The 26,622-nt window shown below is 41.6% G+C and overlaps 4 protein-coding genes across 13 annotated transcripts; all 4 read left to right on the top strand.

Annotated features, from left to right (window-relative positions):
* The first annotated feature begins 5,889 nt into the window (after positions 1-5,889).
* LOC135618663 (cytokinin dehydrogenase 3-like) lies at positions 5,890-11,574 on the top strand. Of its 2 annotated transcripts, none has more exons than XM_065119742.1 (9): positions 5,890-6,042; positions 6,194-6,331; positions 6,496-7,949; positions 8,056-9,030; positions 9,286-10,039; positions 10,122-10,249; positions 10,332-10,595; positions 10,682-10,944; positions 11,059-11,574. In XM_065119742.1, exons 5-9 carry the CDS (start codon positions 9,466-9,468, stop codon positions 11,399-11,401), a joined length of 1,572 nt encoding a protein of 523 aa, XP_064975814.1. In that variant the 5' UTR covers positions 5,890-6,042; positions 6,194-6,331; positions 6,496-7,949; positions 8,056-9,030; positions 9,286-9,465; the 3' UTR covers positions 11,402-11,574. The 2 variants fall into 2 exon arrangements, with proteins under 2 accessions (XP_064975814.1, XP_064975815.1); XM_065119743.1 differs by having other exon boundaries at positions 5,892-6,042; positions 8,056-9,057.
* Positions 11,575-12,161: 587 nt separating this feature from the next.
* LOC103993904 (uncharacterized) lies at positions 12,162-13,005 on the top strand. The gene has a single exon (XM_009414142.3). The coding sequence runs from the start codon at positions 12,233-12,235 to the stop codon at positions 12,800-12,802; it is 570 nt and encodes a 189-aa protein (XP_009412417.2). The 5' UTR covers positions 12,162-12,232; the 3' UTR covers positions 12,803-13,005.
* Positions 13,006-13,121: 116 nt separating this feature from the next.
* Positions 13,122-20,687, top strand: LOC135618664 (tRNA(His) guanylyltransferase 1-like). Of its 4 annotated transcripts, none has more exons than XM_065119746.1 (8): positions 13,122-15,006; positions 15,647-15,766; positions 16,844-16,975; positions 17,419-17,463; positions 17,591-17,760; positions 17,870-17,955; positions 19,180-19,287; positions 20,324-20,687. In XM_065119746.1, exons 2-8 carry the CDS (start codon positions 15,663-15,665, stop codon positions 20,462-20,464), a joined length of 786 nt encoding a protein of 261 aa, XP_064975818.1. In that variant the 5' UTR covers positions 13,122-15,006; positions 15,647-15,662; the 3' UTR covers positions 20,465-20,687. The 4 variants fall into 4 exon arrangements, with proteins under 4 accessions (XP_064975818.1, XP_064975817.1, XP_064975816.1 ...); XM_065119745.1 differs by lacking the exon at positions 13,122-15,006 and adding an exon at positions 15,108-15,385; XM_065119744.1 differs by lacking the exon at positions 13,122-15,006 and having other exon boundaries at positions 15,653-15,785.
* A 442-nt stretch (positions 20,688-21,129) lies between these two features.
* On the top strand, positions 21,130-25,007 carry LOC135581647 (threonine synthase, chloroplastic-like). 6 transcript variants are annotated; one of them, XM_065119737.1, is made up of 5 exons: positions 21,130-22,933; positions 23,014-23,070; positions 23,976-24,092; positions 24,287-24,347; positions 24,538-25,007. In XM_065119737.1, exon 1 carries the CDS (start codon positions 21,221-21,223, stop codon positions 22,877-22,879), a length of 1,659 nt encoding a protein of 552 aa, XP_064975809.1. In that variant the 5' UTR covers positions 21,130-21,220; the 3' UTR covers positions 22,880-22,933; positions 23,014-23,070; positions 23,976-24,092; positions 24,287-24,347; positions 24,538-25,007. The 6 variants fall into 6 exon arrangements, with proteins under 6 accessions (XP_064975809.1, XP_064975808.1, XP_064975811.1 ...); XM_065119736.1 differs by having other exon boundaries at positions 24,171-24,347; XM_065119739.1 differs by lacking the exon at positions 23,976-24,092.
* The last annotated feature ends 1,615 nt before the right edge of the window (positions 25,008-26,622 follow it).

Raw genomic sequence — 26,622 nt, 5'->3', positions numbered from 1 at the left:
CGCCAGCATATCGAAGAGGTCTCCAGCCGTGCCGATCGAGGTCGAGTTTTTGGGTGAGCGATCTCGAACTCTCGTCCCACATCTCCTTCTCTTTCCTGGTTTATGAGATTGTTGTTCCACTAGATCTAACGATGTCACTGGATAGATAGTACCGAGCAGGGCTTGATGAAAAGAGCCTTGGGGAATTTGTTGACGCTGAAGCAGTCCTAATAGTTAGGTTTTGGTTTTGTTATTCTTTAATGAAGCATTTCTTGGGAAGAAAAGGAATCAAGAAAACCCCCAGCTTTTTTCTCTTTCTTGCTTCATGAGATTGTTGTTCTACTAGCTTCGATGATGTCATTATTGTTAGTGAACCTTTATGCCATGGCCGAGGTGTCGGCTCGGTCCAATCCCGGATGCATAAGGTTATCCATGCGGATGCTCGGGGTGACGGAAGCGAGCATCGGGTCAGGTTGAGTTTGAGCCTCATCTCCCGAGTGCAGTCTTCTTTCTTGGCGAGTGGCCTGCTTCTTCGTCGCCGGGCTCCTGCACATAAGCGGAGGTCGAGAGGGGGATTTCTGACTCGATCCCTCCAAAGGTTAAGTTAGTATTGACTGAAGTAAGAGGGAGTTGAATGCTCAAAGTCCTTCCCCTTATGCCGATCAGGGGGTTGGCTTTTATACCTGCAAACGAGGGTCGATTGTACGTGATTTGTTAATGGCGGCCGACTCCTCGGACGGTCGGTTTGTACCTCTCGTGCAAGTGCCGACCGACCTGCACGGATCCGTGCCACGCAATGTCGTTCCGAGCTTTCCGGAGTGGCTTTGTGCTATGCGGCATCGTCTCATACGGCCTCGGACAGCGCGGGAACAAGCGGTCGTCCCATCCGAGTCCGAGGTGTTACGTTGATGCAATGCACCATATCGGCCTTGAGGCTCTGCGTTGGCGCTGACGTGGCTGCTAACTGTTACCGTGGGGGGTGGTACCAGAATATGCCCTATCAATTGTGTAGTACATGTTAGGACTTGGCGAAGAAAAGAGAATATTTTCTTGGAGAATTGATTGACTCCAGGGTTTTATTGTTCTCTTTCTTGGTTTATTGGAAAATCAAGAAAGCCCTCCACATCTCTCTTTTGCCCACTCTGTTCATGAGATTGTTGTTCTGCAAGCTTTAACAATGCCATTAGGGGAATTGGTTAACACCAAAGCAGTGCTTAAAGTAAGGAAAGTTAGGTTTAGGTCTTGAGATAGATGTTCCTGCAAAGAGAAGGAATTAAAAAAGCATGATCATGGTTGTTTGATGAGTAGTTCTGGCATTCACGAATTTTATACAGGGACAAAAAGTTTATTTCTTATTTTTCTCTTTTAAAAGGGCCATTTCATATATGCTCTCTAAAGGAATAAATGGAAATCCTACTAAACCAATATAAAATGGAAACTGAACTCTGTGATGAGAAACAGTCCCATTATCGAATGATTTATCATTAGAAAGCAGTAGACCACAATTATCAAAAAGAACTAGTTATAAGAATTTGTTGTTGCTTATCGATAAAGATTTGATTGGATAATTGTGTAAATAAATTATAGCTTGGATTTGAGGCAAGTGGCTTGTTGAATGAAAAATCTTTAAAAAAAATTTATGCAATTTTGGTATGAGGTTTTAATATATTGGAACTTGGATAAGCATATATATTGATATATTATTTGAATATGATTAAATGTTATATTTTTTGCATATCAGCTGTATTTTATGATTCATGTATATATTAATTGTGGCATGACATGTTCTCATGAACCTAGATGCCATTGTTTTATAGTCTTCATTCATGTATAATTATTTTAAATTATGAATGTGTTTTATAAAAATATATAAGTATGTAGCAATTGACGTGTCAGTATATGATTGATTATTAGAAACATATTATTATATTATAAATTAAGTTCTTGATAATTCTCTTACTATAGGCATGTACCTCATTATGGAGTTTAACATTGGTATACCTTTGGACCAGCAAGTGTTGATGTATAAGTTCACCAAGATGAAATTAATATTTGTACTTCATAGTAGCTTTAATAAGACAATTAAAAAGAAGATTCCATTAAAATAGATTGATTTATGATATTATATGAACAACGGTGATGTGTAATCATCGAATTGCACCCTTGGGTGGTAAATTCATGACCCAAAATGTTAGATAATAACTTCAGTTACTCCAATCATGTTATCTACAGATTGAGGTCAATTCCCTTGGGTTTAACACATACTTGAATTGCATAGATATTATATTTTCTTATATGAATAAAGAAGAACATACTATATGACATTCGTTATGAGAATATAATTAAGGAAAACAAAATGAACATGTTTGATATAATAGTATATGATTCAAGTACTTGATAGAAATATTTGTTATGCATGTTTGGTCTAGTTATGTGAGATGCATGTATGCTTAATTCTTGGAGTATAAACTTATATTAATATGTTTTGCTTTTCCTACCCATCTTATAAAGGTTGTTTACGTCCAGAGTATTTATTCTAAGTATTCATTTTCAAATTTTATTTTTCTTTATCGATGGAGAAATTGCAATGATTGTTGCAGATTCAGCATTAAATATTTATGTAACTAAACATGGTTTCAACTTAATCATATCAGGATTGCACATAATCATTAGGTTGTACCATTGTAGTTCTTTGGCTCCATATAACAATTTACTCATTGTAGTTCACTGATCATGCCATTGAAGAAGTTGTACCTCTAGAACTTCTACCACCATAGGTTTGTTCCAAGTTTCATAAAAAATCCTGATTTGACAAGACAAAACAAGTTAAAAAGGCAGAAGAAACAAAAGGTGCTGCAACAATGCGAAGATAGCCTGGTAATTGCAAATGCTTTTGTTATTATCTATGTTGTACTGAAGAATTTCAAACTTAGGTGATTGAACATTAATGATGTGGTGTGCTGTCTTTTTTATTATATAAGAAAAGAAACAATTAGTTTAGAATCAATATTGATGACCTTATACAAATGCATTCAAGTTTCGGATGATAAACTCAACTTGCTTTTTTCAAAATATCTCAATCATGTTCCTCGTACCTAAAATTTGACTTGTAAAATTTTCTCAGTTGAAATAGAAGGTATGAGGTCAGAAGCAGCACCCTGAACAGACTCCGCCTATGAGGCTGGGCAGTCTGAAAGCTGAAGGAGAAGCTGATGCTGATGCTAGAACTTGGAGGCTGTGGCTGCAGCTTATGACAATAGAGATCTGACGAAGCCATTTCAACAGGAAGAGATACGTGTCGCAATCACAGAGAAAACTAATGGATTCTCTGTGCAAATAAAAAAAAAAGGTGAATTATAGCAGCTGGTATCATCCAAAGATCAAGGTTGACACAGAGTTCCATCACTTTTGATGCATCTGATGTGGAAGGGCATTTTAATACATGGAGTGCATGTTTTCTCAGCGAGAAAGAGAGCACCTGAATCAATAGAGATCTGACGAAGCCATTTCAACAGGAAGAGATACGTTTCGCATTCACAGAGAAAACTAATGGATTCTCTGTGAAAATAAAAAAAAGGTGAATTATAGCAGCTGGTATCATCCAAAGATCATGGTTGACACAGAGTTCTTTCACTTTTGATGCATCTGATGTGGAAGGGCATTTTAATACATGGAGTGCATGATTTCTCAGTGAGAAAGGGAGCACCTGAATCAATGCTGCTTTTTCTGTTAAATTGGTATAACTTACTACCATGAACATACCCCTCAATGATTCTGACGACTAACTAATTGGGCAAGGTTATGAATTGCATGCTGTAGAGTTAGCAATTTGATTCTTCTTGGTGCTTCTTTCGATCAGTAAAATTACTCCTCTTTTGTTTTAAACACAACTGGAGCTAGGCCAATGCAGTTTTCTGGTCTGGATTGACCCTTATGTACATGACTTGGTTATATTCAGGCTTAACTCAAATTCCCCCTTTTCTTTACATCTTAGTTTATCAATAACATGGACAGTATGAGGAGGAATTAAGCAAGACACACTTTGGCATGATGTGCTACCTTCAGTTGGCCCTAGCTGGCTGATAGACACTACTGAATCTGTTTATTCTCTTCATGACTGGTAGATTTTGATGAGTTCTAATCTGCATCTACTAAGTTGGCTGATGGTCATTTTACCTCTTGGGAACAACTTACTAGGATGAAGTGGTTTGCATATGTGGATTTCTTCTTCCTTCGAAAGTGTTTTACTTTTCTAGTAGCATCTCATCCTTTACCACTAGAGAAGAGCAAAAAAGTGAATTTATATGATGGTTTAGAAGAGCTAGTGAGTTATTCAGTCTAGCTAATTTGTCTTATTTTATCTAAATTAGCAATAGAACACTAATTACAGGCTAGAGCAACTACAGATAACACTAATCTGCAATGTCCAACTTGAGGAAATTTATAGTTGGACATGAATGAATAAGTTCAGTGCAATATCATGTCATGGAAAATATTCTTGTTAACCATTGAGATTATACTTCACAAATTTATCTTACAGATTACATCAAAACCATGTTCATCGAGCCGCTGAACAAAGCCTGGTTTCCAATGAAGATAAGACCATGTCCGAGGTTTCTTCAGTGGCTTATGCCATTTAATGGTATGGCATTCTTTTCTTATTACTTTTGTTTATTATTAATATTGATGAAGATTGAGGATTACTGAAGTCTTTATTCATTTCTTTCTGGTTTGGATGCAGTATTAAATGACAATAGTCTCTATCACTCCAATTTGTTGGGATTTCTTTTGACTATCATGTCATGGAAAAAATTCTTGTGAACCATTGATATTATATTTCACAAATTTATCTTACAGATTACATCAAAACCATGTTCATCAAGCCGCTGAACAAAGCCTGGTTTCTAATGAAAATAAGACCATGTCCGAGGTTTCTTCAGTGGCTTATGCCATTTAATGGTATGGCATTCTTTTCTTATTACTTTGTTTATTATTAATATTGATGAAGATTGAGGATTGCTGAAGTCTTTATTCATTTCTTTCTAGTTTGGATGCAGTATTAAATGACAGTAGTCTCTATCACTCCAATTTGTTGGGATTTATTTTGACTATCCTAATCAAAGAATTTTGATCATTTTGGCAATGAATAATAATCTGTCATAGAGTTTATAATATTTGCCGTGACCTTATGTTGGATTGTGATATTCCTCTATTTTATTGCATAGAAAAAGTTGACTTCCAGCAAGCATCGAGGCTAAGAGGATTGCTCTGGTGTTGACAATATATATTGTGGTCAATATGTTGTCTTGATCAATATATATTGTTGTCATTTTCATCTTTCAGAAATTAAAAAGAATTGCCTTGATTTTGACAAATTACCTAATCTGATCTCAAATCCAAATTCTTTATCCATAAATGGGGTTTTCGTTAGTTGATCGGTTTGATTGCAATCCTTTTGGGAGACACTATAATATGCAACATCATCCACTAGTCCAACATGACTTTATCTGGTTAGGAATATCAGAGTTGGTTGCTTCAGGATTCTTTACCTTGAACAACATATGGTTACCAAGTTTTATAGGCAAAATGTTGCTTTTGATGGTGTCCTGATGTCAAATCTGTGTCATTTATATTATTTAGATTTCTTTCATATGTAGATATCAGTGTATATATCTTTTTGGGAAGATGATTTCTTTAAGCTCTACAAAGATATTTAACTTTGCTGGCACAAATTTGTTTTAGCTGGAGAAGTGACTGCATTTTCTGATAAGCAATCTAGCTTCAGCAAAATCTGGATTCAAAATCTGGATTCGAATTGAAAGGTAAACTTAACTTTGACCTAATGAAATGGTTGTTATTTCTTTTGTACTGTGGTGTGCAGCAGCACCATGCAGGAGTCTGCAACTCCAGTGAGCTCTGCTCTTCTTCAGACATGGTGAAGTTAACTTGATCATGATGGTATCAGAGCGGTTGCTGTTTGCCTTTTCTCCCATCCTAAATTTCCTGTCGTTGACACAATGCACAACTCCATGTCATCGGCAGAATGCACCTTCCTCCTCTACGGTAAGTAACCATATATATTTGCATATCATTCAGTTTACGGTAAGTAACTAGTATTTAAATCCTCGCTCCAATGAACTGCAAAATCCCAAATTGTTCTACCACAACATCTACTTGAATAAGCTAGTTGAATCAGAACTCTCATGTTGTTCAGGTTTGCACCGGTGAGGAGTTTCTAACAAGATCATCCCAAACAGGGGGACTATCAGTGGAAATTTCTCATCGAACAGTGTAGAAATTTCCATTATTTGTCGTGCCCGAGGATGTTGATAAGATGTTGACACATGACAAGGTTAGCTATTGCCTCTGAGACTCTACACAGGGTTACAAATGATTCAGACAATGTAGCTGCCATTGGATGCCTGTGTATGACCCACCTTCGATTCGATCTCGTCGTGAGATTACGACCTGCAACCAGATTTGATGTCACTGACTTGTCACTCTAATCAATGCCAGGTTTCTCATCCTCGAGGTCTGACTCCAGGAACGGTCTCAGGCTCCCAGCTCTGCAAGTTGCCACTGCCACCTTCTTTGCACTGATGGTGTACAAGATAAGCATGGCACGAGAGGAACAGGGAGATCGGCTGTGGGGTTTGCCTGCAAGTTGCCATGTTCATTGTCCCGTGAACAGTGCACAGGTTTGGCCGGCGAGATCAACTGTTCATGCCGAGGGAGTTGGGAACTTGAGGCCACACACATCGGCACATGAACAAGAACAGGGCACATGTGATGGCTAGATTTAGCAGGAGGACTACTGACAGGTCCAAGTTGGGAATGTCCACAGTGCATGACCCTTCCACGGTTTACTCGCTCCTAAGGTCTGGATGGGTTCATATCAAGGAGTAGGTTTGCTATCGAGCTCGTGATAAGAAAAGGCCTCACAAGTAAGAGAGGAAAACATGGGCTATCTGGCCAACAAGAATGGGTGCAGAAGAGAGATAATATATAAAAGAAAAGATGTCGGAGGAGATCAAGGACGATATGAGACAACATGCTAACAAGTTGGGGAGGGTCTTTCCACTGTCGCTGGTGGAGCTCATGCAGACTTACTCCTCACTCGCAGTGGAACATTCCTTAAAGAGAGAAAACAAAAGCATGGAGGACTGTTTCAGTGCTCAAAGAAACTTTTGGCTGCCGTGCTCTTCTCTGTGCTCGAAGGATTTGAATGATGGCTCCCAAGTGTTGCTTCTGCTTCTCCTTGTAAAATCTCAGTTTAGTATCAGGAAAGAGCCATCCAGCTCAGTAATTTGCCCCACTTCAAGCAATATTGAGAGAAGGGAAATAGATAGAGATGACATGAGGACTTACAAAATGGAAAGAAGAAATCAATTTGCTATGAGAAAGAAACAGAGGATGAGAAAGTGGGAGCTGAAGAGCTCTCTGCATGATGCGAAGCTAATGCAGTATTTCCCTCCTTGTGCACACCAAGAGGAAAAGACACGCTAAAGTTTGGTTTAGCTCGATCTTGGTCATAGCATCACATAGTTAATTAGATCATTAACATCTCCAATGGCTGGTGAAAGCAAGTAGGATGAGGACCACCAGTTGAGTGGCCATTCACGGTTAGCTATTAGAAGCCTCAATCTCTTTGGGCCCAGTGAAGGTCTCCATCCTCCCAACTTTTGAGTGGTTCCAAAAGCTGAAGCGACTGTGAAAAGTATATGACTGCTCTTTCTACTATGACAGTGGGGATATCCAAGTAATTTTGGCACTTTCAAGGAGAGAGGATCATAATATCCAATTCATTCTTTTAGGAGGCAAGCAATCCTGGTTTGACGTTAGAACATAAGGTGGAGTCTTCTTCTCCTAGACAGAAATTAGGAGGAATATACTTCAAGCAAGCTATGGTTGAGCACCAGCCAATTGAATCCTGCTGCAGAGAAGAGACAAGCTTCTTTACTTGTGAAAAGGTAGTCAACAGGCTAATGTTATCTTTCTCCTTTCTTTTTCTTTCTTGCTCAAATAGTTTGGCCACTATATCATCCTCCCATCTTCTTCCCTGGTGCTTTCCTGCAGGGATTCTTTATCTCATGGCTGCTGCATGTGGAGGGACGCAGCATAGAAGAACACAAGAAAAGGAATGGCCACGAAACTTTTGAGCCTGGAGATCATGGAAAAGCTACAGTAGAGCGGGCAGGGTGGAGCTGAACCGTGGAGTCGTCCCACAAAAAAGGTGGCTGGTGGCGTTTGCCATTTGCGCAGGGCTCACGGATTGCACCACGCGATCTATGGGCACTGCCGTCCTTGGGGTGTGTGGTGCACCGCCGATCATCATCATTGGCTCTGAGGACATCGCCACAGCTCTCCACCATACTCCACTGCAAAAGATTTGATTCCTGGTCCTCTCCTTCCTGCCTCCTTCACTGGGCAAATCCAAGCCACCCGAGCAAGGACTTTGGTCAGCCGGAGTAACAAGTGGAGTCGCAGTTTCAGGGGGCCACCAACAATCTCATCAGTGACACCACATTCCCTCACATTGGATGATCATGCGGGTGGCTCCTCCATCTCCATCAGTGATATCTGATCTGTGTGATTTATTTAGATCATGAACACAAAAGAAGGATCGAGCACAAGATAAGATTGATAGTGGAACAGGAGAGAGGCTGCGTGTCCAACCCCGCAGTAAGATTTCCTCACATCAGCAGGAGCCTGTTGATGAAGGCCACTTGTCTGTGTGCAAGCTAGAGAGAGGAAGGTGAGATGAGACTCACATGCAACCTGTTCTGTCAGGACTTGGGTCCCATTAGATTCGCAGCCAGGACCTACAGTTGTCCTGCCCCCACAGCCTTCCTATAAATGTAGCTTATGCCCTCATGGAAAGAGTGGTGAGTGATGTATCCTTCTGCCCTTGTCATCACCACCAGGAGACTTCTGTTCCTATCTGCTTTTCCAGCTCCCTTATAGAGAGGGCGTGTTCCATCTCGATCCCTTCATTGTACCGGTCCCTCGCATAAGAGCTTGTCCAGCGGAGGACTTTGATCAGCCATGCAGGTAAAGAGATCACATGGGTTGATCTTGGTATGTGCCTGCTTCTCTCTCTCTCTGATCATTTGGTGCTGCTGCTGCTGCTCTTTGTTTCTTCCTGTCCTCAAAGCCCAGCTAGGGTGCCTCTAGCTTCCTTCTTAAGCCCACCTAGTGCAGCAGCTCTTCATTCTTCTCCAATTATATTTCTCTGCATGCGTGCTTCTTTTCTTTCATTTGATGGCCTGTTTGCTGAATGAGCTCCCTTTCTTTGCATTCTTGCAGGTGAAATCCAGTCAAGAAAACACTGTTATCAGTTCCTTTGTTTTATTGGATCTGATCCTATTCAAATTCCATTTTGTTTGGTCATTTACTAGCTTCATATTCACTGTGGGTTCAATTTTTTCTTCTCATGTTCCCTCTCTGAACTAGAAGAAATTGAAAGAATATTAAGTTCTTCCCTCTATGGACTTTGCTCTGTTCTGTACCAGAGTCAATATCCTGTTTCTTCTTATAGCTCTCTGTTCACCATGCAAGTTCATCCAGAGCCCCATGGACTTTGGCCCCTTGAACTTCCACCAGACCACAGACACCTCGTCTTTGGACTTCGGGAGGATCGTGTTCGACTCCCCTTCCGCCGTCCTTCGACCCCAATCCCCAAAAGAGATCTCACTCCTCCTCGGCTTTCTCTCTGCTTCATCCTTCAGTAAAGTCACAGTTGCAGCAAGAGGAGCAGGCCACTCCATCGATGGCCAAGCTCAGGCCCTCGACGGCATTGTCATCGAGATGGACTCCCTGCCCTCCGCCATTAGCATCCACCGTGGCCGAGAGTCCGGTTCCTCTTACGCTGATGTCAGTGGTGGAGCTCTTTGGATCGAGCTGCTACGTGAGAGCTTGAGGTTTGGGCTGGCTCCAAGGTCTTGGACCGATTACCTCTACCTCAGCGTCGGTGGGACTCTCTCTAATGGCGGCATCAGTGGCCAGACCTTCAAGCACGGACCTCAGATCAGCAATGTCTTGCAGCTCGATGTGGTGACAGGTAACAACAAAAGCAATCTCTTGTGCCCCCCTCCTATGATGATAGAGCGTAGTAGATTTTGATTTCTTGTTCTCTGTTGAAGGTAAAGGAGAGCAAGTAACATGCTCGCCCACTGAAAGCTCGGAGCTGTTCTTTGCGGCTCTGGGTGGGTTGGGCCAGTTCGGCATCATAACGAGAGCAAGGATCCTGCTCCAGGATGCTCCTCCGAAGGTTACTCCAAAAAGCTCGCAGCTTTTTCCCTCTCTCTGATCCTCGAGTTCACTGATCAATCCGAGTGGTTTGGCATGGTTAGGTGAAGTGGGTCAGAGCCTTTTATGACGACTTCGAGACCTTCACCGAGGACCAAGAACTGTTGGTTGCAATGCCAGATGCAGTGGACTATGTCGAGGGATTCATCCTCCTAAACGAGCAGTCCCTCCACAGCTCATCCGTCGCCTTTCCATCTCATCTGGAGTTCACCCCGGAGTTCGACAGCAACGGCAGCAACTACAGAGTGTACCACTGCATCGAGTTTGCCATCCATGACTACCAAGTCGAGAGCACAGATGTGGAGCGAGTCAGTCGTTCTCAACCACTCCCTCCTCCTCCTCTGAGCTCAAAGCCTTGTGATGGGGAAGGTCTGATGTGCTTCTTTCCTTTCAGGTCGTGACCGAGATTTCGAGGAAGATGAGCCATATACCTTCGCATTTCTACAGTGTGGAAGTCTCCTACTTCGATTTCCTCAACAGGGTCAGGATGGAGGAGGTCAGCCTCAGGAGCAGAGGGCTGTGGGAGGTGGCTCACCCATGGCTCAACATGTTTGTGCCCAAGTCTGGGATCAGAGAGTTCAAAGACTTGCTGCTGGATAACATCTCACCGACTGACTTCGAAGGCCTTGTTCTCATTTACCCACTTCTAAGAGACAAGTAAGAAAGAACTCTCTCCCTTTTTGCTTCCCCGAATTGCCCACATACCCTCACAGCACTCGCCGATTCGAGCTATCAGTGGAGTTCAGGTAGGAGCTAATACCTCTCTTCCAGGTGGGACGCGAACAGCTCGGCTGTGCTGCCTGACGGGGGAGGCAGAGCGGAGGAGCAGGTGATGTACATCGTCGGAGTGCTCCGGTCAGCCAACCCGGCCACCTGCGCAGCCCAGTGCCTCCGAGACCTCCTCCGCCGCCGCCGTCGCGTGGCAAAGGTCGCCACGGACCCCCGAATCGGAGCGAAGCAGTACCTGGCGCGCCACCCCTCCCAGAGCCAATGGCAGGATCACTTCGGCCGGCACTGGGACCGGTTTGTGGCCCGCAAGGCGCAGTTCGATCCCCTCAGCATCCTCGCCCCCGGCCAAGGCATATTTCCCCGGACATATGCCTCTTCCTCGTAGTACCACCACATCGATCTCTCTACAGCACTTTCGCATCAAATCCACTGCATGCACGACCGTACCATTCCATGATTCTGCCTTTCATGTTCTTTCTTTCATGATATGTTAAAGAGGGGGATGATTTCGGAACGTAGCACAGCGATTTGAGCGCAAGTTGGATTTTAGTTTATGAATCTGGGATTCGTGGGCGTGGCTCTCAAAGTAGATTCGAGATCATGCAGTGGGAAGTGAGAGGTCGAAAGAGACAGGAACAAATCTAGTTCAGAATCTGACACCTGCAGTGATCAAACATCCAAATTTGCACCAGCAGTAGACAGCTTCAGATTTCATATCAGGAAGGGACAAATCTAGCGAGGTTGATAGGGAAACTTGATGGAGAACATGCTCAAATCGGTATCATTTGGTATATGAGGAGGAGACCACCTGCTCTTCTATTTTTTGATCGACAACATAATCTACGTTATCCATCGTCATTCTTAGATGTGATGAAAGTGAGATTTGATCATATAATTTTACTATCTATAATCAAGTTTTTACGTCATATTAATTAGAAGATAATGAAAGATGCAATAAGGGTTAAGGTGAAGGGCATGGCTAATACAAACATTAGGAGGGCGAAATGTGGTGACATCCATCATAAGATTAATAATGCATGTTAGCGTTGCAATCTTCGGGGTAGGCCCAATTAAACCGGCCGGGTCAACCGGCTCATCCGGCCCAATGTTGTCATCCTCCAACAACCACACGGTAAAACTCGTGGCTTACGCCGTGGCCTCTGCACATCTTTCTCTCTCTCTCTCTCTCTCGACCTTTCCCTTTTCCGATCCTGCAATGGCTGCCACCGGCCCCGCCGCCGTTGCCCTCTTACTCGCCGTGCTCTCCCTCCTCTCCGCCTACGCCGACGCCCGTCCCGGCGTCCCGTTCCACCCCTGCAACACCGTGTTCGTTACCTACACCATCACTACCACCGCCTCCGACGACGACGCCCTCCCCGGCTTCCACCGAACCTCCGGGTTCGTCTCCGTGTACCGCATCATCGCCCCGATACGCACCTTCCACCCCGACCCCCGCCCCGCGATGATCCCCCGGCCGGTGCTCCTCCGTCGCCGCGAGGTCGCCTCCGCTGAGCCCGCTGCGCTCGGGTTCAGCTCCCTCCAGGATCGCGCCAAGGACATCCTCGTGGTCGTCGTCGGCCTCCTCTTCGGGGTCGGGTGCGGGGCCCTCACCGCCGCCACCATGTGCCTGGCCTGGTCCCTCGTCACCCACCGGCACGAGATCTGCGGGTCCGATGTGTACAGCGACGACGAGGAGGGTGCCGACGAGAGCCCCAAGAAGGCGGGCTACGTCAAGATCCCGGCAGCTGACCCGGTCCGCGTCAAAGAAGGGTATGAGGGGAATTAGGGTTAGCGCTTTACGAACCGCGGGCGAGCGATACGTATATATATATATATATATATATATATATATATATATATAGCGGACATGCGCTTCTGTGAATCTATGATGTCTGTTTGGCTCTAATACCGTCTGTCTAATTGACTTTTGGAATCTATTTGTATTGTGTTTACCTCGATGTTATTGTTCCTAGTGCATCTTCTTGCTGATTTCATGCCTTCGCAGCTGGCATTGTGATTCAAGTTATTGCCTGTTCGTTTTATGGCATTATGATTTTTGTTTAATTGGTCATCTCATCGCAAATATGTTTTTAGCAATTGCAGGACCTCTGGAAGATTCATGTTATTATTTGTTAGTATCATGGCATTGTGATTTTTCTTCAATTGGTCATCTCATTGCAAACATGTTATTAGCAATTGCAAGAACTCTAGCAGATTCATGTTATTATTTGTTAGTATCATGGCATTGTGATTTTTCTTCAATTGGTCATCTCATTGCAAAAATGTTATCAGCAATTGCAAGAACTCTAGCAGATTCAAGTTGTTTGTTCATATTATGGCATTGTGATTTTTGTTCACTTGGTTTATTGCAAATGTGTTCAATTTAAAGGGGAATCATACATCCATATAGGAAGATTAAGACAGTGTCTATTAGGAAAATCGTGCTATGTGCTATTATTTTTGGTTGGGCAAATTTTTGTTGGTATGATGGAATTGTAGAACTGATCTACCCCCTTCTCCATGTCATGTTGTTTTCTTGTAGACGCTAGTTGAAAGTTCCCGTATGGGTCCTCACGCTGTATTTGGGTTCATGCTTTGGAAAGCATATATTGTATACAGCTTTGGGGAATTGAGTAATAGAGGAGAGGGATACTGTTGTGTTTATTTGTACTTTTGGTTCCGTCAGTTATTGGACTTTAGATGTTTGGAATACTATTTAAATTCAAGTACATGAGTTTTTATGGAGTTTCCAGTTTTGGATGAAAAGACTGACTAGGTCGGTTGCCTATGTTCATGGTGATGCTTTTGACATGTTTTATCTTCAGGGTTTTGTCAGTATTTATTGGTCGGCATACTCAACATGGAGTAGTTGCATCCGCTGGATACACGTTTATGATGTCGTTGGTAGGTTATAAGACGGCACTGCTACTGACCTTCTTGCCACTTGGAATTGTCAATGCCTTGTTTCGGTGTTTTCTCTCTATCCAAAGCTTTGCTGAGTGGTCACTGATACGTGATATCTTTACTTAAACATCTTTTACGATTGACTTAGCTTTAGTCAACGTCTAAGATTGTTTGATCAAAAATATATTTCTTTCTGCTTCCAAATGGGCTTCTAGATTTCTCATGAGGGTTTCTCTCATACCAAGTTTCTGCATCTAGTATTGAACCACATACTGTGGAAATAGTCGCCTTGAGATCTCAGAATTCTGTGCATTATTAGTGGTTTAGGGCAGAGACCAGTGCTATCCGCAGTAGTCAAGAATTTGATTGTCACTTTCGTGTTCGAGTTGTATCAGATGATAAGTGCAATTGTTAATGTTCTTATATATTTGATGGTGCTCGTCCTCGTTTTTGCCTAAAATTGAAATGTGTGACTTGGAGTTGACAATTATATATGGATTTCTTTGAACAATATATATGGTTCTGGCTTTACTACGGTTTTATTACGTTCTCGTATTTTTATCTTCTGCCGGACGGTTTGATTATACATCTCTGGAATTTTAGTTGGTGTAGAGCCTGAACCTACTTGTTGTTTCGTTGTTTCGTCGAGGTTATACTTCCTACCTTCTGACTTCATTGCATATCGATATTGTAAATGTGGTGTAAGAAGATTTACCGGTATGCTAACTCATTGTAATCTGTTTGGAACTCTTGAGTCTTTGTGTCTTTCTAGATTGTGCAGATCCTCTATGGCTTGTGTCTGCCTTTTTGTTGGCTGCTTTTTTGTTGTCTCTTTACAAGCATGTTGAGAGGTAAATCATAGGCTTAGAACTGCTGCTTGTTTTGGAGGTCCCTTTTGTAGTTTTCAGGTGAGATGGAAATGTAGAAGATAAGCAGCAACCATTATGAAGACCAATAAGATGCATGCAGCATCTAATGAATTCCGAGATAATATCATCAAAAATAAAAATAAAAAGTCTCTTTGCTGAAGCAAATCTGTTATTAATGACAGAAGGAGGGATCCGATCCGATCAATTGGCCATCGAAGTAAGTCTTCTTTTTATTCTGAATTATTTATGATTATTGTAACGATTATATTAGTTAAAAATCTTCCACGACTTAACATGTATTATTTATTATACTTAAATTGTTTATGTGGCCTGCAAAATGACACAAAAAGTTAATGTCAAACAGGTTTTCCTATAAATCCTTCAAGCGATATAATATTTTCTGTTTGTGCACTCACTGTTTAGGGCAGTCGTCTCGATTCAGACTCCACCCGGCCAGCCTGAATTGAATCGGGCGGCCGCCTCGTCCGCTCACCCACCACTCGCGCTCAGGCGAATACTGAGATCGTGCCCCGGTTGAACTCGACCCACGCTCTTGCCTGAGTCGTGCCGATCGCCGCCCGCGTGCCCTAAACGCTGTCTCTCTCTCTCTCTCTCTCTTCCTCTTCCTCCTTGTTCATTGCAGCTCATCCCTCCTCTCTCTTACCCCGGTTCATGCTTATGAGAAACACAATTTTCTTTGGTGTATCACCTGTTCGATGAAAGTTCACAGTGAAATCTCTTTTAGATGACATGTTTCTGCTCTCTTCTTTAATGTAGCAACACTGTTAAGGTGATAGTGTATTTTTTGTGTAATATGTTGGACTAATCTTAGCTTCTTTGGATGGCATCTTCTTTAGGTGATAATTTAATCGAATGGCAAATAGCAAGTATGAGTACGTCAAGAAATTTGAAACTGATGACAGACTGCCTCCCTCCAGTTGGATTGTTGTCAGAATTGACGGATGCCATTTTCACCAGTGAGGCAACTTTTTCAGAGTACATTTTTATTCTAGTATGGGTGTAGTTAATCTTTGTGCCTATTAAGCCTTCTTTATATCTTTTGTTTCTACTCTCAAAATGATGGTTTTTATATTTGCACTCGGATTCTCTGCCAAATTTGTTTATTAAAATGTTAGATTTTGAGTTGTAGGTCTGTAGATTTTTTAGCCACTTTAAGATTGTCTTTGGATTAAATATAGGGAAGCATGAACTATGCTCGTGGCATGCATTCTGCAACTAGGAATCTGCCAAAAGCTGATGATAATTAAGCGGACTAATAACAATTGTCACGATTCAGTGAAATGTGGACTCTAGTCATCACATTTACTCAAGTTGTGTAATGAATCTGAAGGACCAGTAGTCCTTTGCTGTATCTTGGCCGATAATACTGGTGAAGGGCACTTAACACAATGTCCTTTAGAATAACTAGCCTTAAACTGCATTGTACTTCAGAATAATTAGCCATACTAACATGCGTTGCACAGCTTTGACATACAATTCTCAGTTAGAATTACAAATCTAATAAGTTAAGAATAATAGAATGGACAAAGGAGGCAACATGCTGAAATAACAAAAAGAATTCCATATTGAAATATTGATTTCATGATTATGTTATTTTTGTGTAGCAAATACCTAAATAAGGTAGCCTTATGCACAAGGCTCCAGATAATAAGGTAGCCTGATACATCCTTCAAGCAGAGTCTTCCATGTTCCTGATTCCTAACACCCAACTTTTGTATTTGCCATGGTTTGAAGTCCCTCCTCTGTTTAACCAGGTTATTTTTCCCATGACCAGATGCACTTATATTAGAACAAATAATTAATAGGTTATATTTTTCATTGTGTACAGATAATTAAATATTCTTGATATTTGATTATTGTGCCATTCAATCTGGTGTTTGTTGTCCATTTTTGTTAGATACTGATAATGGTAGGTTCAAAATGTCTTTGGAGCATTTGGTAAAAGTTGGCTAGGTTTTTCATTTTTCTTTTCCTCTGTTGTTCCTCTTATTCCATAATTATTCCATGTTTGGTTCTGATATTCTCTTGATCAGATTTTCTGCAGAACATGCATTTGAAAAGCCCAATGACGAGAATGCTTTGAATTTGATGAACTCATGTGCAGTCTCTATGCTAGAACAATTTCCTGACATAGTATTTGCATATGGTGTCAGTGATGAATATAGGTACGGCCTTTACTTCATGTCTCTGATTTTCTTGTAATCCTATGTGTTGTTCATCAGTGTGCATCACCTTTGGTATAAACGGATTACTACATAGGGCACATGTTTTTCTTGTAATCACATGTATGATAAATTTCTGTCAAGTAGCATTGTTGCATGTGCTTGATTTTGCTATTCAAAATGATCAAGGGATGCTGTTTCTTCTCCTAGCTGCAGTTCCGTCTTTAAATCCATGACTTCATTATGCAGCAAAACCAAAGGCATTGTATACAATATGCACCGTGCATTTTCTTTGCCAAAAGGGGGACACTAACTAGAATGATTTAGCATAATAACCTCATGAGATCTTAGACCGCAAAGTAAACATTTCAACTGATTATCCTATTACAAGACTTAGATTAATCCAGTATGATTTTCGTTAATCACCTAAGGTGTCCTTTTTGCAGTTTTATATGGAAGGAAACTACTCAGTTTTACCAAAGACGGTCAAGGTTACTCTTACTTCCTTTTGCTTTCGTTTACACTATTTTCACGTTCACATAGTGAAATGTTTTGGTGCATGTACAATATATTATACATTCACTCAGTGACCAGTTGCTTTGGATAATCTCAATGCAGCAAATTACTTTCACTTAGTGTATCCTATTTCACATCTGTCTACGTGATGAAGTGGAAAGAATTTTTTCCTCACAAGGAACTGAAAGGACCCCCTTATTTTGATGGACGAGTTGTATGTTACCCAAGAGCAAAAATTGTCCAGGATTATCTGGCATGGAGGCAGGTAGACTGTAAGTGCACTAACGGAGGAATTATATCATGGGAAAACCTGTTGAAGTTACTGCATAAATCAAACATGGGAAGCCACTTTCACTTCCAGACTTTCATCTCATTTTGCAGGTCACATAAACAATCAGTATAATACATGTTTTTGGATGTTGGTTAAGTCGGGAAAGACACAGAGGGAAGCCCAGGAACTTCTAAAGGTATGCATTGGTTCCTTTACCAGTTATTTTCTCATGGTGGTTTGGGACCCCTGTTCTTTCAGCATTTTTTCCTGTGTTGTTGTAAGTTAGCTGCACAATTTTTATACTGTGGGAACTTGTGAACAACATGATTAGTCTTTTGATTAAATAATATTTCTGTAGAGTTTATAATTTAGGTAAATGGATTAAACAATTCGGCTTATTGTAGCCACATTATCTATAGAACAGTCAGATGCTTCTGTTACCTTTTCTTTTGGGCCACAAAATTTTGTAACTAAAAGGTCTTGAATCTATTTAATGCATGTTATTAATCATGATATATGCAAAACTCATTGATGAAACAATTTGCCACCATTCAAAATTAAAGCTTGTGGACATTGAGCAAAGTATTACATTCATGCCATCCCTATTGAGATCTCGATCATATATTTTTCACCTGGTGCATAAGGAACCTTTATCTTGTGGTTACTTCTTGTGCCACTCACTGATCATTACTGGCTTGAGTTAACCTCAAGAGATGTATCCTTATTTACAATACCATCTTGGCCCATTAACAGGATGCATTAGTTTCTTTAGCACACAACATTTGTTACTGCACTCTCAGACAGGTTCATTATGTTCTGTGAATATTATAATATGTTTTCTAACAACATTAGTCATTCAATTTTGAACAATACTTTTTGTTTGTGGACTTCGTTTTGATAAGAATTCCAAGAGATGCCATATTATTAGGTACTTTGTATCTATAAGTTTCATGTGGATGCCTTAAGATGTTGTCAGCAATTATAGGAGCCGGGAATAGGCTTCTTGTATTGGGTTTTGATATCCTGATGATGCTTATACAAGTTCTGTAAAAGCTAGAGGAAAGTATTAGCTTAACCATGTAATATTCTAAATATCATTTGTTATTATGTTTTGGATATTTGAATGCTAATGATAATCATTACTATATGAGCTTGTCCTTCTGAAACAGGAAATATTTGAAATATTCCACAAACATGAAAGAATATGATTGTTCTTTTTTCATCTTTTGCATTTTAGTTATAAAATTTTAGCATATCATGGAGTTGGAATTGTTAATTTTTCTTTGTTCTACAATTTCAAAGTTGTCAGTCCCTTTTTTGTTCATATTTCTCATACAATATATTTGTAATTTAGGAATGATTTATGTATTCTCAAAATTTTCTACATGGTTTCATAATTCATATTGCTGTAGTTTCACAGGGCACACAAGCAAAAGATAAGAATGAGCTGCTTTTTCAACAGTTCAATGTTAATTATGATAAGCTACCTCAAATGTTTCGAAAAGGATCTTGTGTTTACAGAAAAAAGGTAAATTAAATGTTTTTATTACTACACTGAGGATACCCCCTTTTTTTTTTTCTCTTGTCATATTGGTCATCGAAAAAAAATTATTGTTGTATATGTTACACTGGTTTAGATAAAGGAATACCAGCTTGGTGTGAGGGATGCATGTGCTTTTTAAGAGATTCTTCTAAATGTTTCTACCATGGATATACATTTGTTGGCCTTTCAAAGCAGTTTGGTGATGCCATTTGTCTGTCCTTTCCGAGTTTGAAGGAAAAAGGATCTAGGTGACATGTTTGGATAAAATTTTATTTTCTACTAAACAATTTGTTATAGGAAATCGTTTAAAGATTACGTGCGCATGTACTTAGGAGACATTCAGATGTGTTAGTCAGAAATTGTGACATGATTAATGTAGCCGAAGACCTAAAAAGATTTTAATAGAAATCATAAATAAATATTTAAATATTCTGAACTTAACGAAATATATGACTTTTTATATATCTCAATGACGACAAAAGATCTATATAGTCAACCTCAAATATTTGAGACTTACGACTTTATTATTATTGCTACGGACAAGAGAACTTATGCATATCGAGTCATTATCAACTTTACCAATAATGCTGCTTCTGCCATGTTTTATTTATGTAGTTCCATCAGCAACCTTGTCATACTGTTCTTTGTTTTGGGCTTATTTTTCTTTTCTCAGGAATAATTTTCTTTTACTAACTATTAGTTGTCAGATCTTAGTATGTTGAGTCTGGATTTTTTTTTTGTTGTACTTAGGATCCAATTTATAGGTCCCTATTTTCCTGTACTTTCTTTTTCTTTTTCAACAAAAGGAAAAATAGATCCCTTCTTTTTCTTTGTATGTATGTATGTATGTTTTTGGACAAACTTAAATAAGCCTTGACTCTAATACTCGATTTGCTCAATAGACGTGTTACATTTGTCTATATACTATCAAAAACATTCTTCTATTCCTTTTCCATTGCCCTACTGGTATTACATCTCCTGCTGACCCTTCCTTGTGTTATATGCAATCTGATTCCTGTAGGTGGAAGAAGTGGTTAAGTTGGATGATACTGGAAATCCCGTCACAAGAACTCGAAGCAAGGTGGTTGTGGAACACATGGATATAATAGGCCCCAAGTTTTGGAGTGAGCTCCCTTACATCCTCAAAGAAGAGTGTGACTGAAATGACCACATATTTGAACTATATATCGGCAATTTGCAAGCAGGATATGCAGTCAAGTCAGTCTGATGTTTTGACATCTTACATCTGCAGCTACAATCAATATATGGTAGGTAGTTCAAGAAGAGACCGGCTGTGCAGTCTCTGAATCGGGAGGATCTCTGTAGCTTAAATATGAAAGTGTTAGATGAATGAATCTTTTTGAATCATTCTCGTTTTTATGAAATCTGAACCCCTCCATCCGAAATTGCAAAACATTTTGAATCTATTTTTCTTGAACGGTCGCCAGATCCGGGAGATGGGCTCCACAGGATAGGAATTGGGTTGTTTTCCTACCGTCTTAGATTGGACTGCGCCTTCGTTCGGCCCCATTCATCCAAACGATTAGGGTTTCTATTTCTAATATAATTATATATGAATTTTACAATATACAAAAAAAATCATAAAGGTTTTCGTTTTTTTTTATGGGCTCCTCATCTTGTCACGATCTTTGTGCCACATGTCGATATTGGATATTTTGGACATTATTGGCGGGCTCTTCGATTCATATAAAATAATACGACATGTGCGATCGGGATGCTCAAACTTGATCCGGTCCGTCCACTGCAATTAATTAGCATTATTAAGAAGGCGAGCGGTTTAATCCCTCCTCCGTCTATTTTAAGCCCCTAATCTCTGCGTCCGAACCCTCAGCCGCCGCCATCGCACCCTCCTCTCCTCTCCTCTCCTCTCGTCGCCGCCCCCGCCGCTGCTACCGACATGGCCTCTGCCGTCTCCTCTTTTCTATCCTTGTCTTCCTCGTCCGATCGTCTCGATCGTCTCCCGTTCCGCAATAGGAACCATAACAACAGAGGAATCGGGAAGCTAAGCTCCGCCTTCCCCCACCTCTGGAACCCTACCGATTCCATCCTCCTTCGCCACCGTCGCCCGGCCCGGATCTGCTGCTCTTCCACTGCCGCGTCGTCTAGCGGCAGCAACCATCAGCAGCTGAAGACCAGGCGGCCGGCGGAGGAGAATATCCGCGAGGAGGCGTGCCGGCGTGACGAGGCGACCGGGTCGTGCGGATTCTCGGCGTGCTACGTGCCCTTCAATGCTCCCGCTGACACCGCCGAGACATACTCGCTGGATGACGTGGTGTACCGTGGCCGGTCCGGCGGCCTCCTCGACGTCCGCCACGACATGACGGCTCTGAAGCGCTTCCCGGGCTCCTATTGGCGCGACCTGTTTGATTCCCGCGTCGGCCGCACTACCTGGCCTTACGGCTCCGGCGTCTGGTCCAAGAAGGAGTTCGTGCTCCCGGAGATTGACCCAGACCACATTGTCTCCCTCTTCGAGGGCAACTCCAACCTCTTCTGGGCGGAGCGCCTTGGCCGCGATCACCTTGGTGGCATGCCCGACCTTTGGGTCAAGCACTGCGGCATCTCGCATACCGGCTCTTTCAAGGACCTGGGCATGACCGTCCTCGTCAGCCAGGTCAACCGCCTCCGCCGCAACCCCCTCAACCGCCCGATCGCCGGCGTCGGCTGCGCCTCCACGGGGGACACCTCTGCCGCCCTATCCGCCTACTGCGCAGCCGCCGGTATCCCCGCCATCGTGTTCCTCCCCGCCGACCGCATCTCCCTTGCCCAGCTCGTCCAGCCCATCGCCAACGGTGCCACCGTACTCTCCATCGACACTGACTTCGACGGCTGCATGCGCCTCATCCGCGAGGTCACCGCCGAGCTTCCCATCTACCTCGCCAATTCCCTCAACTCCCTCCGCCTCGAGGGCCAGAAGACCGCTGCCATCGAGATCCTTCAGCAGTTCGACTGGGAGGTGCCCGACTGGGTCATCGTTCCCGGCGGCAACCTCGGCAACATCTACGCCTTCTACAAGGGGTTTGAGATGTGCCGTGAGCTCGAGCTTGTTGACCGCATGCCACGCCTCGTATGTGCGCAGGCTGCCAACGCCAACCCTCTCTACCTGCATTACAAGTCAGGTTGGGCTGACTTCAAGCCGGTGATTGCTGCAGACACGTTCGCCTCTGCTATTCAAATTGGTGACCCCGTCTCAATCGACCGTGCCGTTTTTGCATTAAAGGCAACCGATGGAATCGTCGAGGAGGCCACCGAGGAGGAGCTGATGGACGCCATGTCTCTTGCTGACCGGACAGGCATGTTTGCCTGCCCACACACAGGGGTTGCACTCGCTGCATTATTCAAGCTGAGGGAAAGGGGGGTGATTGGCACCAATGACCGGACCATAGTGGTCAGCACTGCTCATGGGCTCAAGTTCACGCAGTCCAAGGTCGCCTACCATTCAAATGAAATAGCTAATATGGATTGCCGGTATTCAAACCCACCTGTAAGTGTGAAGGCTAGTTTTGGGGCGGTGATGGATGTCTTGAAGAAAAAGCTTGATGGTAAGCTTGGGCTGTGAATGATATAAAGATTGCATCGGATCTGGAATGTGGATTTCCTTTGTCAGCCTCTGGTATGCCTCCCTATCATAATTTTAAATAATAAAGATAATCTTAGGCGTTTAATGCATCAGGATCTCCCCTTATTTTGCAGTTCACACGATGATGAATCAGATTGCATGTAGGTCTCAGCAAAGATGAGCTACTTTTGGTTTGTACCAGTATTTTTTAGTAACACTATTCCTACCTTCATCCAATGTCTTTAAGTTAGTCGGAGTTAAAGACAATAAAGCACTTTTTTTTGGTTTAACTGAATTATTGCTTGAGTTGAGCTTCTAATCTGTTTTTAATTTTAGCTGGAGGAATAGCTGCGGCATGAAGTGTGCATTGTTGATCGTGTGTGTGTGTGTATCACTTGTCACGTATGTTTGGTACTTTGAAACTCCATATTAGGCGGGTGCACAACAGGTTCCAGAAGTATCCATGTTTGCTTACGGATTACCTTAGGACCTTCGTAGGGATTGCTTGCCATAAATGTGTCAAGTATTCTTATCGCTTTTAGGACATCAGAAAAGTTACCAATGAAGATGAAAAAAAACAATTTTTTTTATAAAACACAGAACTGGTGTGAAGATCTAATGTTTCAATTTGCTTTTCTGTAATGCTGGTTGATCAAATCTATACCTAGCATGATGGAGCCTAAAACTAAGCAAACTTAAAGCTTTACTAAATCTTCATATCATACAATTTCTTACCTGGTTAAATTATGGGTTGGGAATTGACATTAGATACTAATGTTAATTATCATAATATGAATGATGTTGGATATGGTTGTATGTTATAAATATATGTTATATAGATAAATTATTGTGTACCATTTGGCTGGCTTCCTATTGAGTTCCATTTCTTGATTTTCCCATAGCTAAAATTCCCAACTACTTTGATCCTGATTTTCCCATTTGTTTTATGCTGAATTTAGGTTGTGGCCTATTGTCACCCAAGTTGTATGGAATTTGAGTATGTTGCTGGTTTTCTAGATTCTGGTCCAATTTAAGTTTAAACTGAGGCACTTATCTCTCTCGAAGAGAGTCCTTATTAGAAGAACAATTCTTGTAGATGATAAAGAAAAGGATTTTCCCTGGTTGCTGTCATCTGATGAAGTTGAACTGAGATTGCCTTGGATATACTTCAGTTACAATACGCCCCATTTGATGCTAGACTTCCTTGCTAATGGTAATCTGATATTTGGCTTGTTATTCGAAGTTAATATATTGTTTGTGCTGTCAACCTTCGACATCTGTGATGTGTCAGGTGCATTGGTAAGGCATGTAGAGGGACTTGATGCTTGCAAAACTTCTTAGCGAGCCTCGAGTTATTATTCGGTCATCTTCTTCTCTTTATCTGACGTATGAGTTGTACCTTTACAGCAAAAATCAAAATGTAATTGCTGATCATCAGGATCTGAGCAAGGCTGTGTTTAGTTTATGGGTATGTCTTTATGGTATCCACCTTGGTAGCGTCATTTTTTTCTTTTTTTTTGCACTTGAATTTAGGCTTCCAGATCCTTAACATCTAAAAGTGAAGAATGCTTTCTAGCTGTTTAGTTGGATTCATTGGGTTAAGGAGTAAATATTGCATTTCCCCCTTGGTCAACTGGTTATGTCTTTATGTTGTGCAGGCAAAAGCTCTTGTGGATTCTTCCTCGGCTGAAGCTTTAGGATAACCGAGTCTCGTGTCCGAGTAGTTCTGGCACAGTTGTTACCCTACGATAACAAATATTGCCAACTGGAATCCCGATTGCAATTGTATGCATTGTGGATTGCTAGGTGCTGAATTTTTGGTTAGAGTGCTGGATGATTCTTGATTCCTGATGGCAACCAGTCAAGCAAACAAGCGAAGTCGATGGTGGCCAAGCCTCTCGGAATCTCGTCTGTGGAGAAATAAGCTGAACATACAAAGTTTGTCGTTGCCAATCTGTACTTAGTGCCCAGTTTCATACTCCACAGTTCTGTCCAACTTTACTTGAATGGTGCTGGATTTCTGAAACCTACATTAGTTTCTACTTATTTGAAATTTATCTTATCTGGAAGGAGATGTCATGCATTGAATTGATAACTGCATTATGATTGCAACCTTATTCATTCTTTACGCTTGCCTTGCAATCCTCATATTTGTTATGCAAAGGTGATTTTTAGATTAGCTTCTTGTGAGACTTGTTATCCTCCTTGTGCTAAAACTGCTTGGGCTAGATTTCTTTCAGTGCAATATTTGCCCCCACCACCTATTAGTTGTGGAATGATATGTGGACCCTCTTGGACTTACAACCAAAACGATCTCTGCCTCTCCATCCCTCTCCCACAGAGAGAGAGAGAGAGAGACGGGTTAAAAGGTGGGCCCGATTTTGCACTGTACCCGACTCGGTTCAAATCGATCCGGAAATAATTTGAACGTCCCCGCCCGGACTTTGCAATAATAATAATTAAAAGGCTATAAACCGTTGATTGAGATACGGTCGGTCATTGATAAACGGTGAGATCATAAAGAAGAAATATGACATGTAATGTTCATGCGAGGCGCGGAGTCTTGAGACCATTTCAATTTCGGTGGGCGAAGAAGAACAAGAAGGGCCACAGACTCTGCTTTGATTCGGTCGCTATTAGGGTTCCATCAGGAGTATGAAAGAAGGGAATCTGAGGGTGGTCCTCGATTCTAGGGTTTTGCGCGCGACCAGTGGGCGGTGGCCTTGCGATTGGTCGGGTTTCCCACGGATGATGGTATACCTCTTAACCGAAAATTTCTGGATTAGCGAAAAGAAATCCCAACTCTAATGTGGTTTTCTTGAAAGTTCTCACTATGTTGGTGCCGTACTGTGGGCGTGTGTCGTGGTTTGGCTATCGAACTGCTCCTTCTCCTTTGTTTTCTTTTCTCTTTTTGTGTGTTTGTGGAATCGATGAGAAAGGTATTTAGGATTTTTTGACAGATCTTCACATAGATGTATGTCACAGTGACCTGTTAGCGTCGTTGTTGTTCGTCTAGTTTTAGCTCTAGTTTCTGATGCAACTTTTTAAGGCAAGATGGGAAGTGTCAAACCCTAAGTGGCTTACCAACATGAGAAATACTCAAAATGTGCCAACAATTCTAAAAGCAGTGCCATGGCCTAGCAAGCAAGCATCAACCTTTACAATTCTCAACTTCAAAGTCATAATTACATTAAACCAACTGCTAAGAGGAAATGCAATATTGTTTCCATCATTTGTAAATATACTGAACTAGTTTGTTGTTTCTTCTACCTTGATGCTTGTTATGATCTTGTGGCTTTTAAATATTTAAACAATACATCTCAGCAACATCAACATTGCTGAGTAGGAAAAATCTGGAATAGAGATAGAAACATCATACAAATTACATAAATCAATGGATCACAGGAGAACAATATAAATATCCGTATATGTGCATAAGCACATCATGCATCTTTCAGTGACTCAATAGGATCTAAGATGATGGCGACCAAAACAAGAGTTTGGACAATTATATCAAGTGAAATCGATTTATGTAGGATAAGTCCCAAATTCAATCTGTTACTTTTTCCTTTTATTTATCGTGACAGATTCGATCATTATATATAGTAACCAAGATCGGATTCAGCATATAGTAACCACAGGAGAAGAGAATGAGGATGCTGAAAGTAATCTGATTTATAGGAGACTTCCACACTAGATTAATATTGTGTTCTACAAGTTTAAATTCCCATGAGGAATAACTA

Source organism: Musa acuminata, chromosome BXJ2-8 (assembly GCF_036884655.1).
Source record: "Musa acuminata AAA Group cultivar baxijiao chromosome BXJ2-8, Cavendish_Baxijiao_AAA, whole genome shotgun sequence".
In the NCBI taxonomy this organism is placed as follows: Eukaryota; Viridiplantae; Streptophyta; class Magnoliopsida; order Zingiberales; family Musaceae; genus Musa; species Musa acuminata.
Note: the sequence above shows the minus strand (reverse complement) of the source record. Positions and strands in the feature narration are given on the sequence as shown.

Excerpts from the sequence above, each read along its gene's own strand:
- LOC135618663 (XM_065119742.1), top strand. The coding sequence starts at position 9,466 with ATGGACTTTGCTCTGTTCTGTACCAGAGTCAATATCCTGTTTCTTCTT. Across the intron at positions 10,250-10,331 it reads TCCAGGATGCTCCTCCGAAG|GTGAAGTGGGTCAGAGCCTT; the intron begins GTTACTCCAAAA and ends TGGCATGGTTAG. Across the intron at positions 10,596-10,681 it reads AGAGCACAGATGTGGAGCGA|GTCGTGACCGAGATTTCGAG; the intron begins GTCAGTCGTTCT and ends CTTTCCTTTCAG.
- LOC103993904 (XM_009414142.3), top strand. The coding sequence starts at position 12,233 with ATGGCTGCCACCGGCCCCGCCGCCGTTGCCCTCTTACTCGCCGTGCTC.
- LOC135618664 (XM_065119744.1), top strand. The coding sequence starts at position 15,679 with ATGAGTACGTCAAGAAATTTGAAACTGATGACAGACTGCCTCCCTCCA. Across the intron at positions 15,786-16,843 it reads AGTGAGGCAACTTTTTCAGA|ATTTTCTGCAGAACATGCAT; the intron begins GTACATTTTTAT and ends TCTCTTGATCAG. Across the intron at positions 17,956-19,179 it reads AAGCCCAGGAACTTCTAAAG|GGCACACAAGCAAAAGATAA; the intron begins GTATGCATTGGT and ends GTAGTTTCACAG.
- LOC135581647 (XM_065119741.1), top strand. The coding sequence starts at position 21,221 with ATGGCCTCTGCCGTCTCCTCTTTTCTATCCTTGTCTTCCTCGTCCGAT.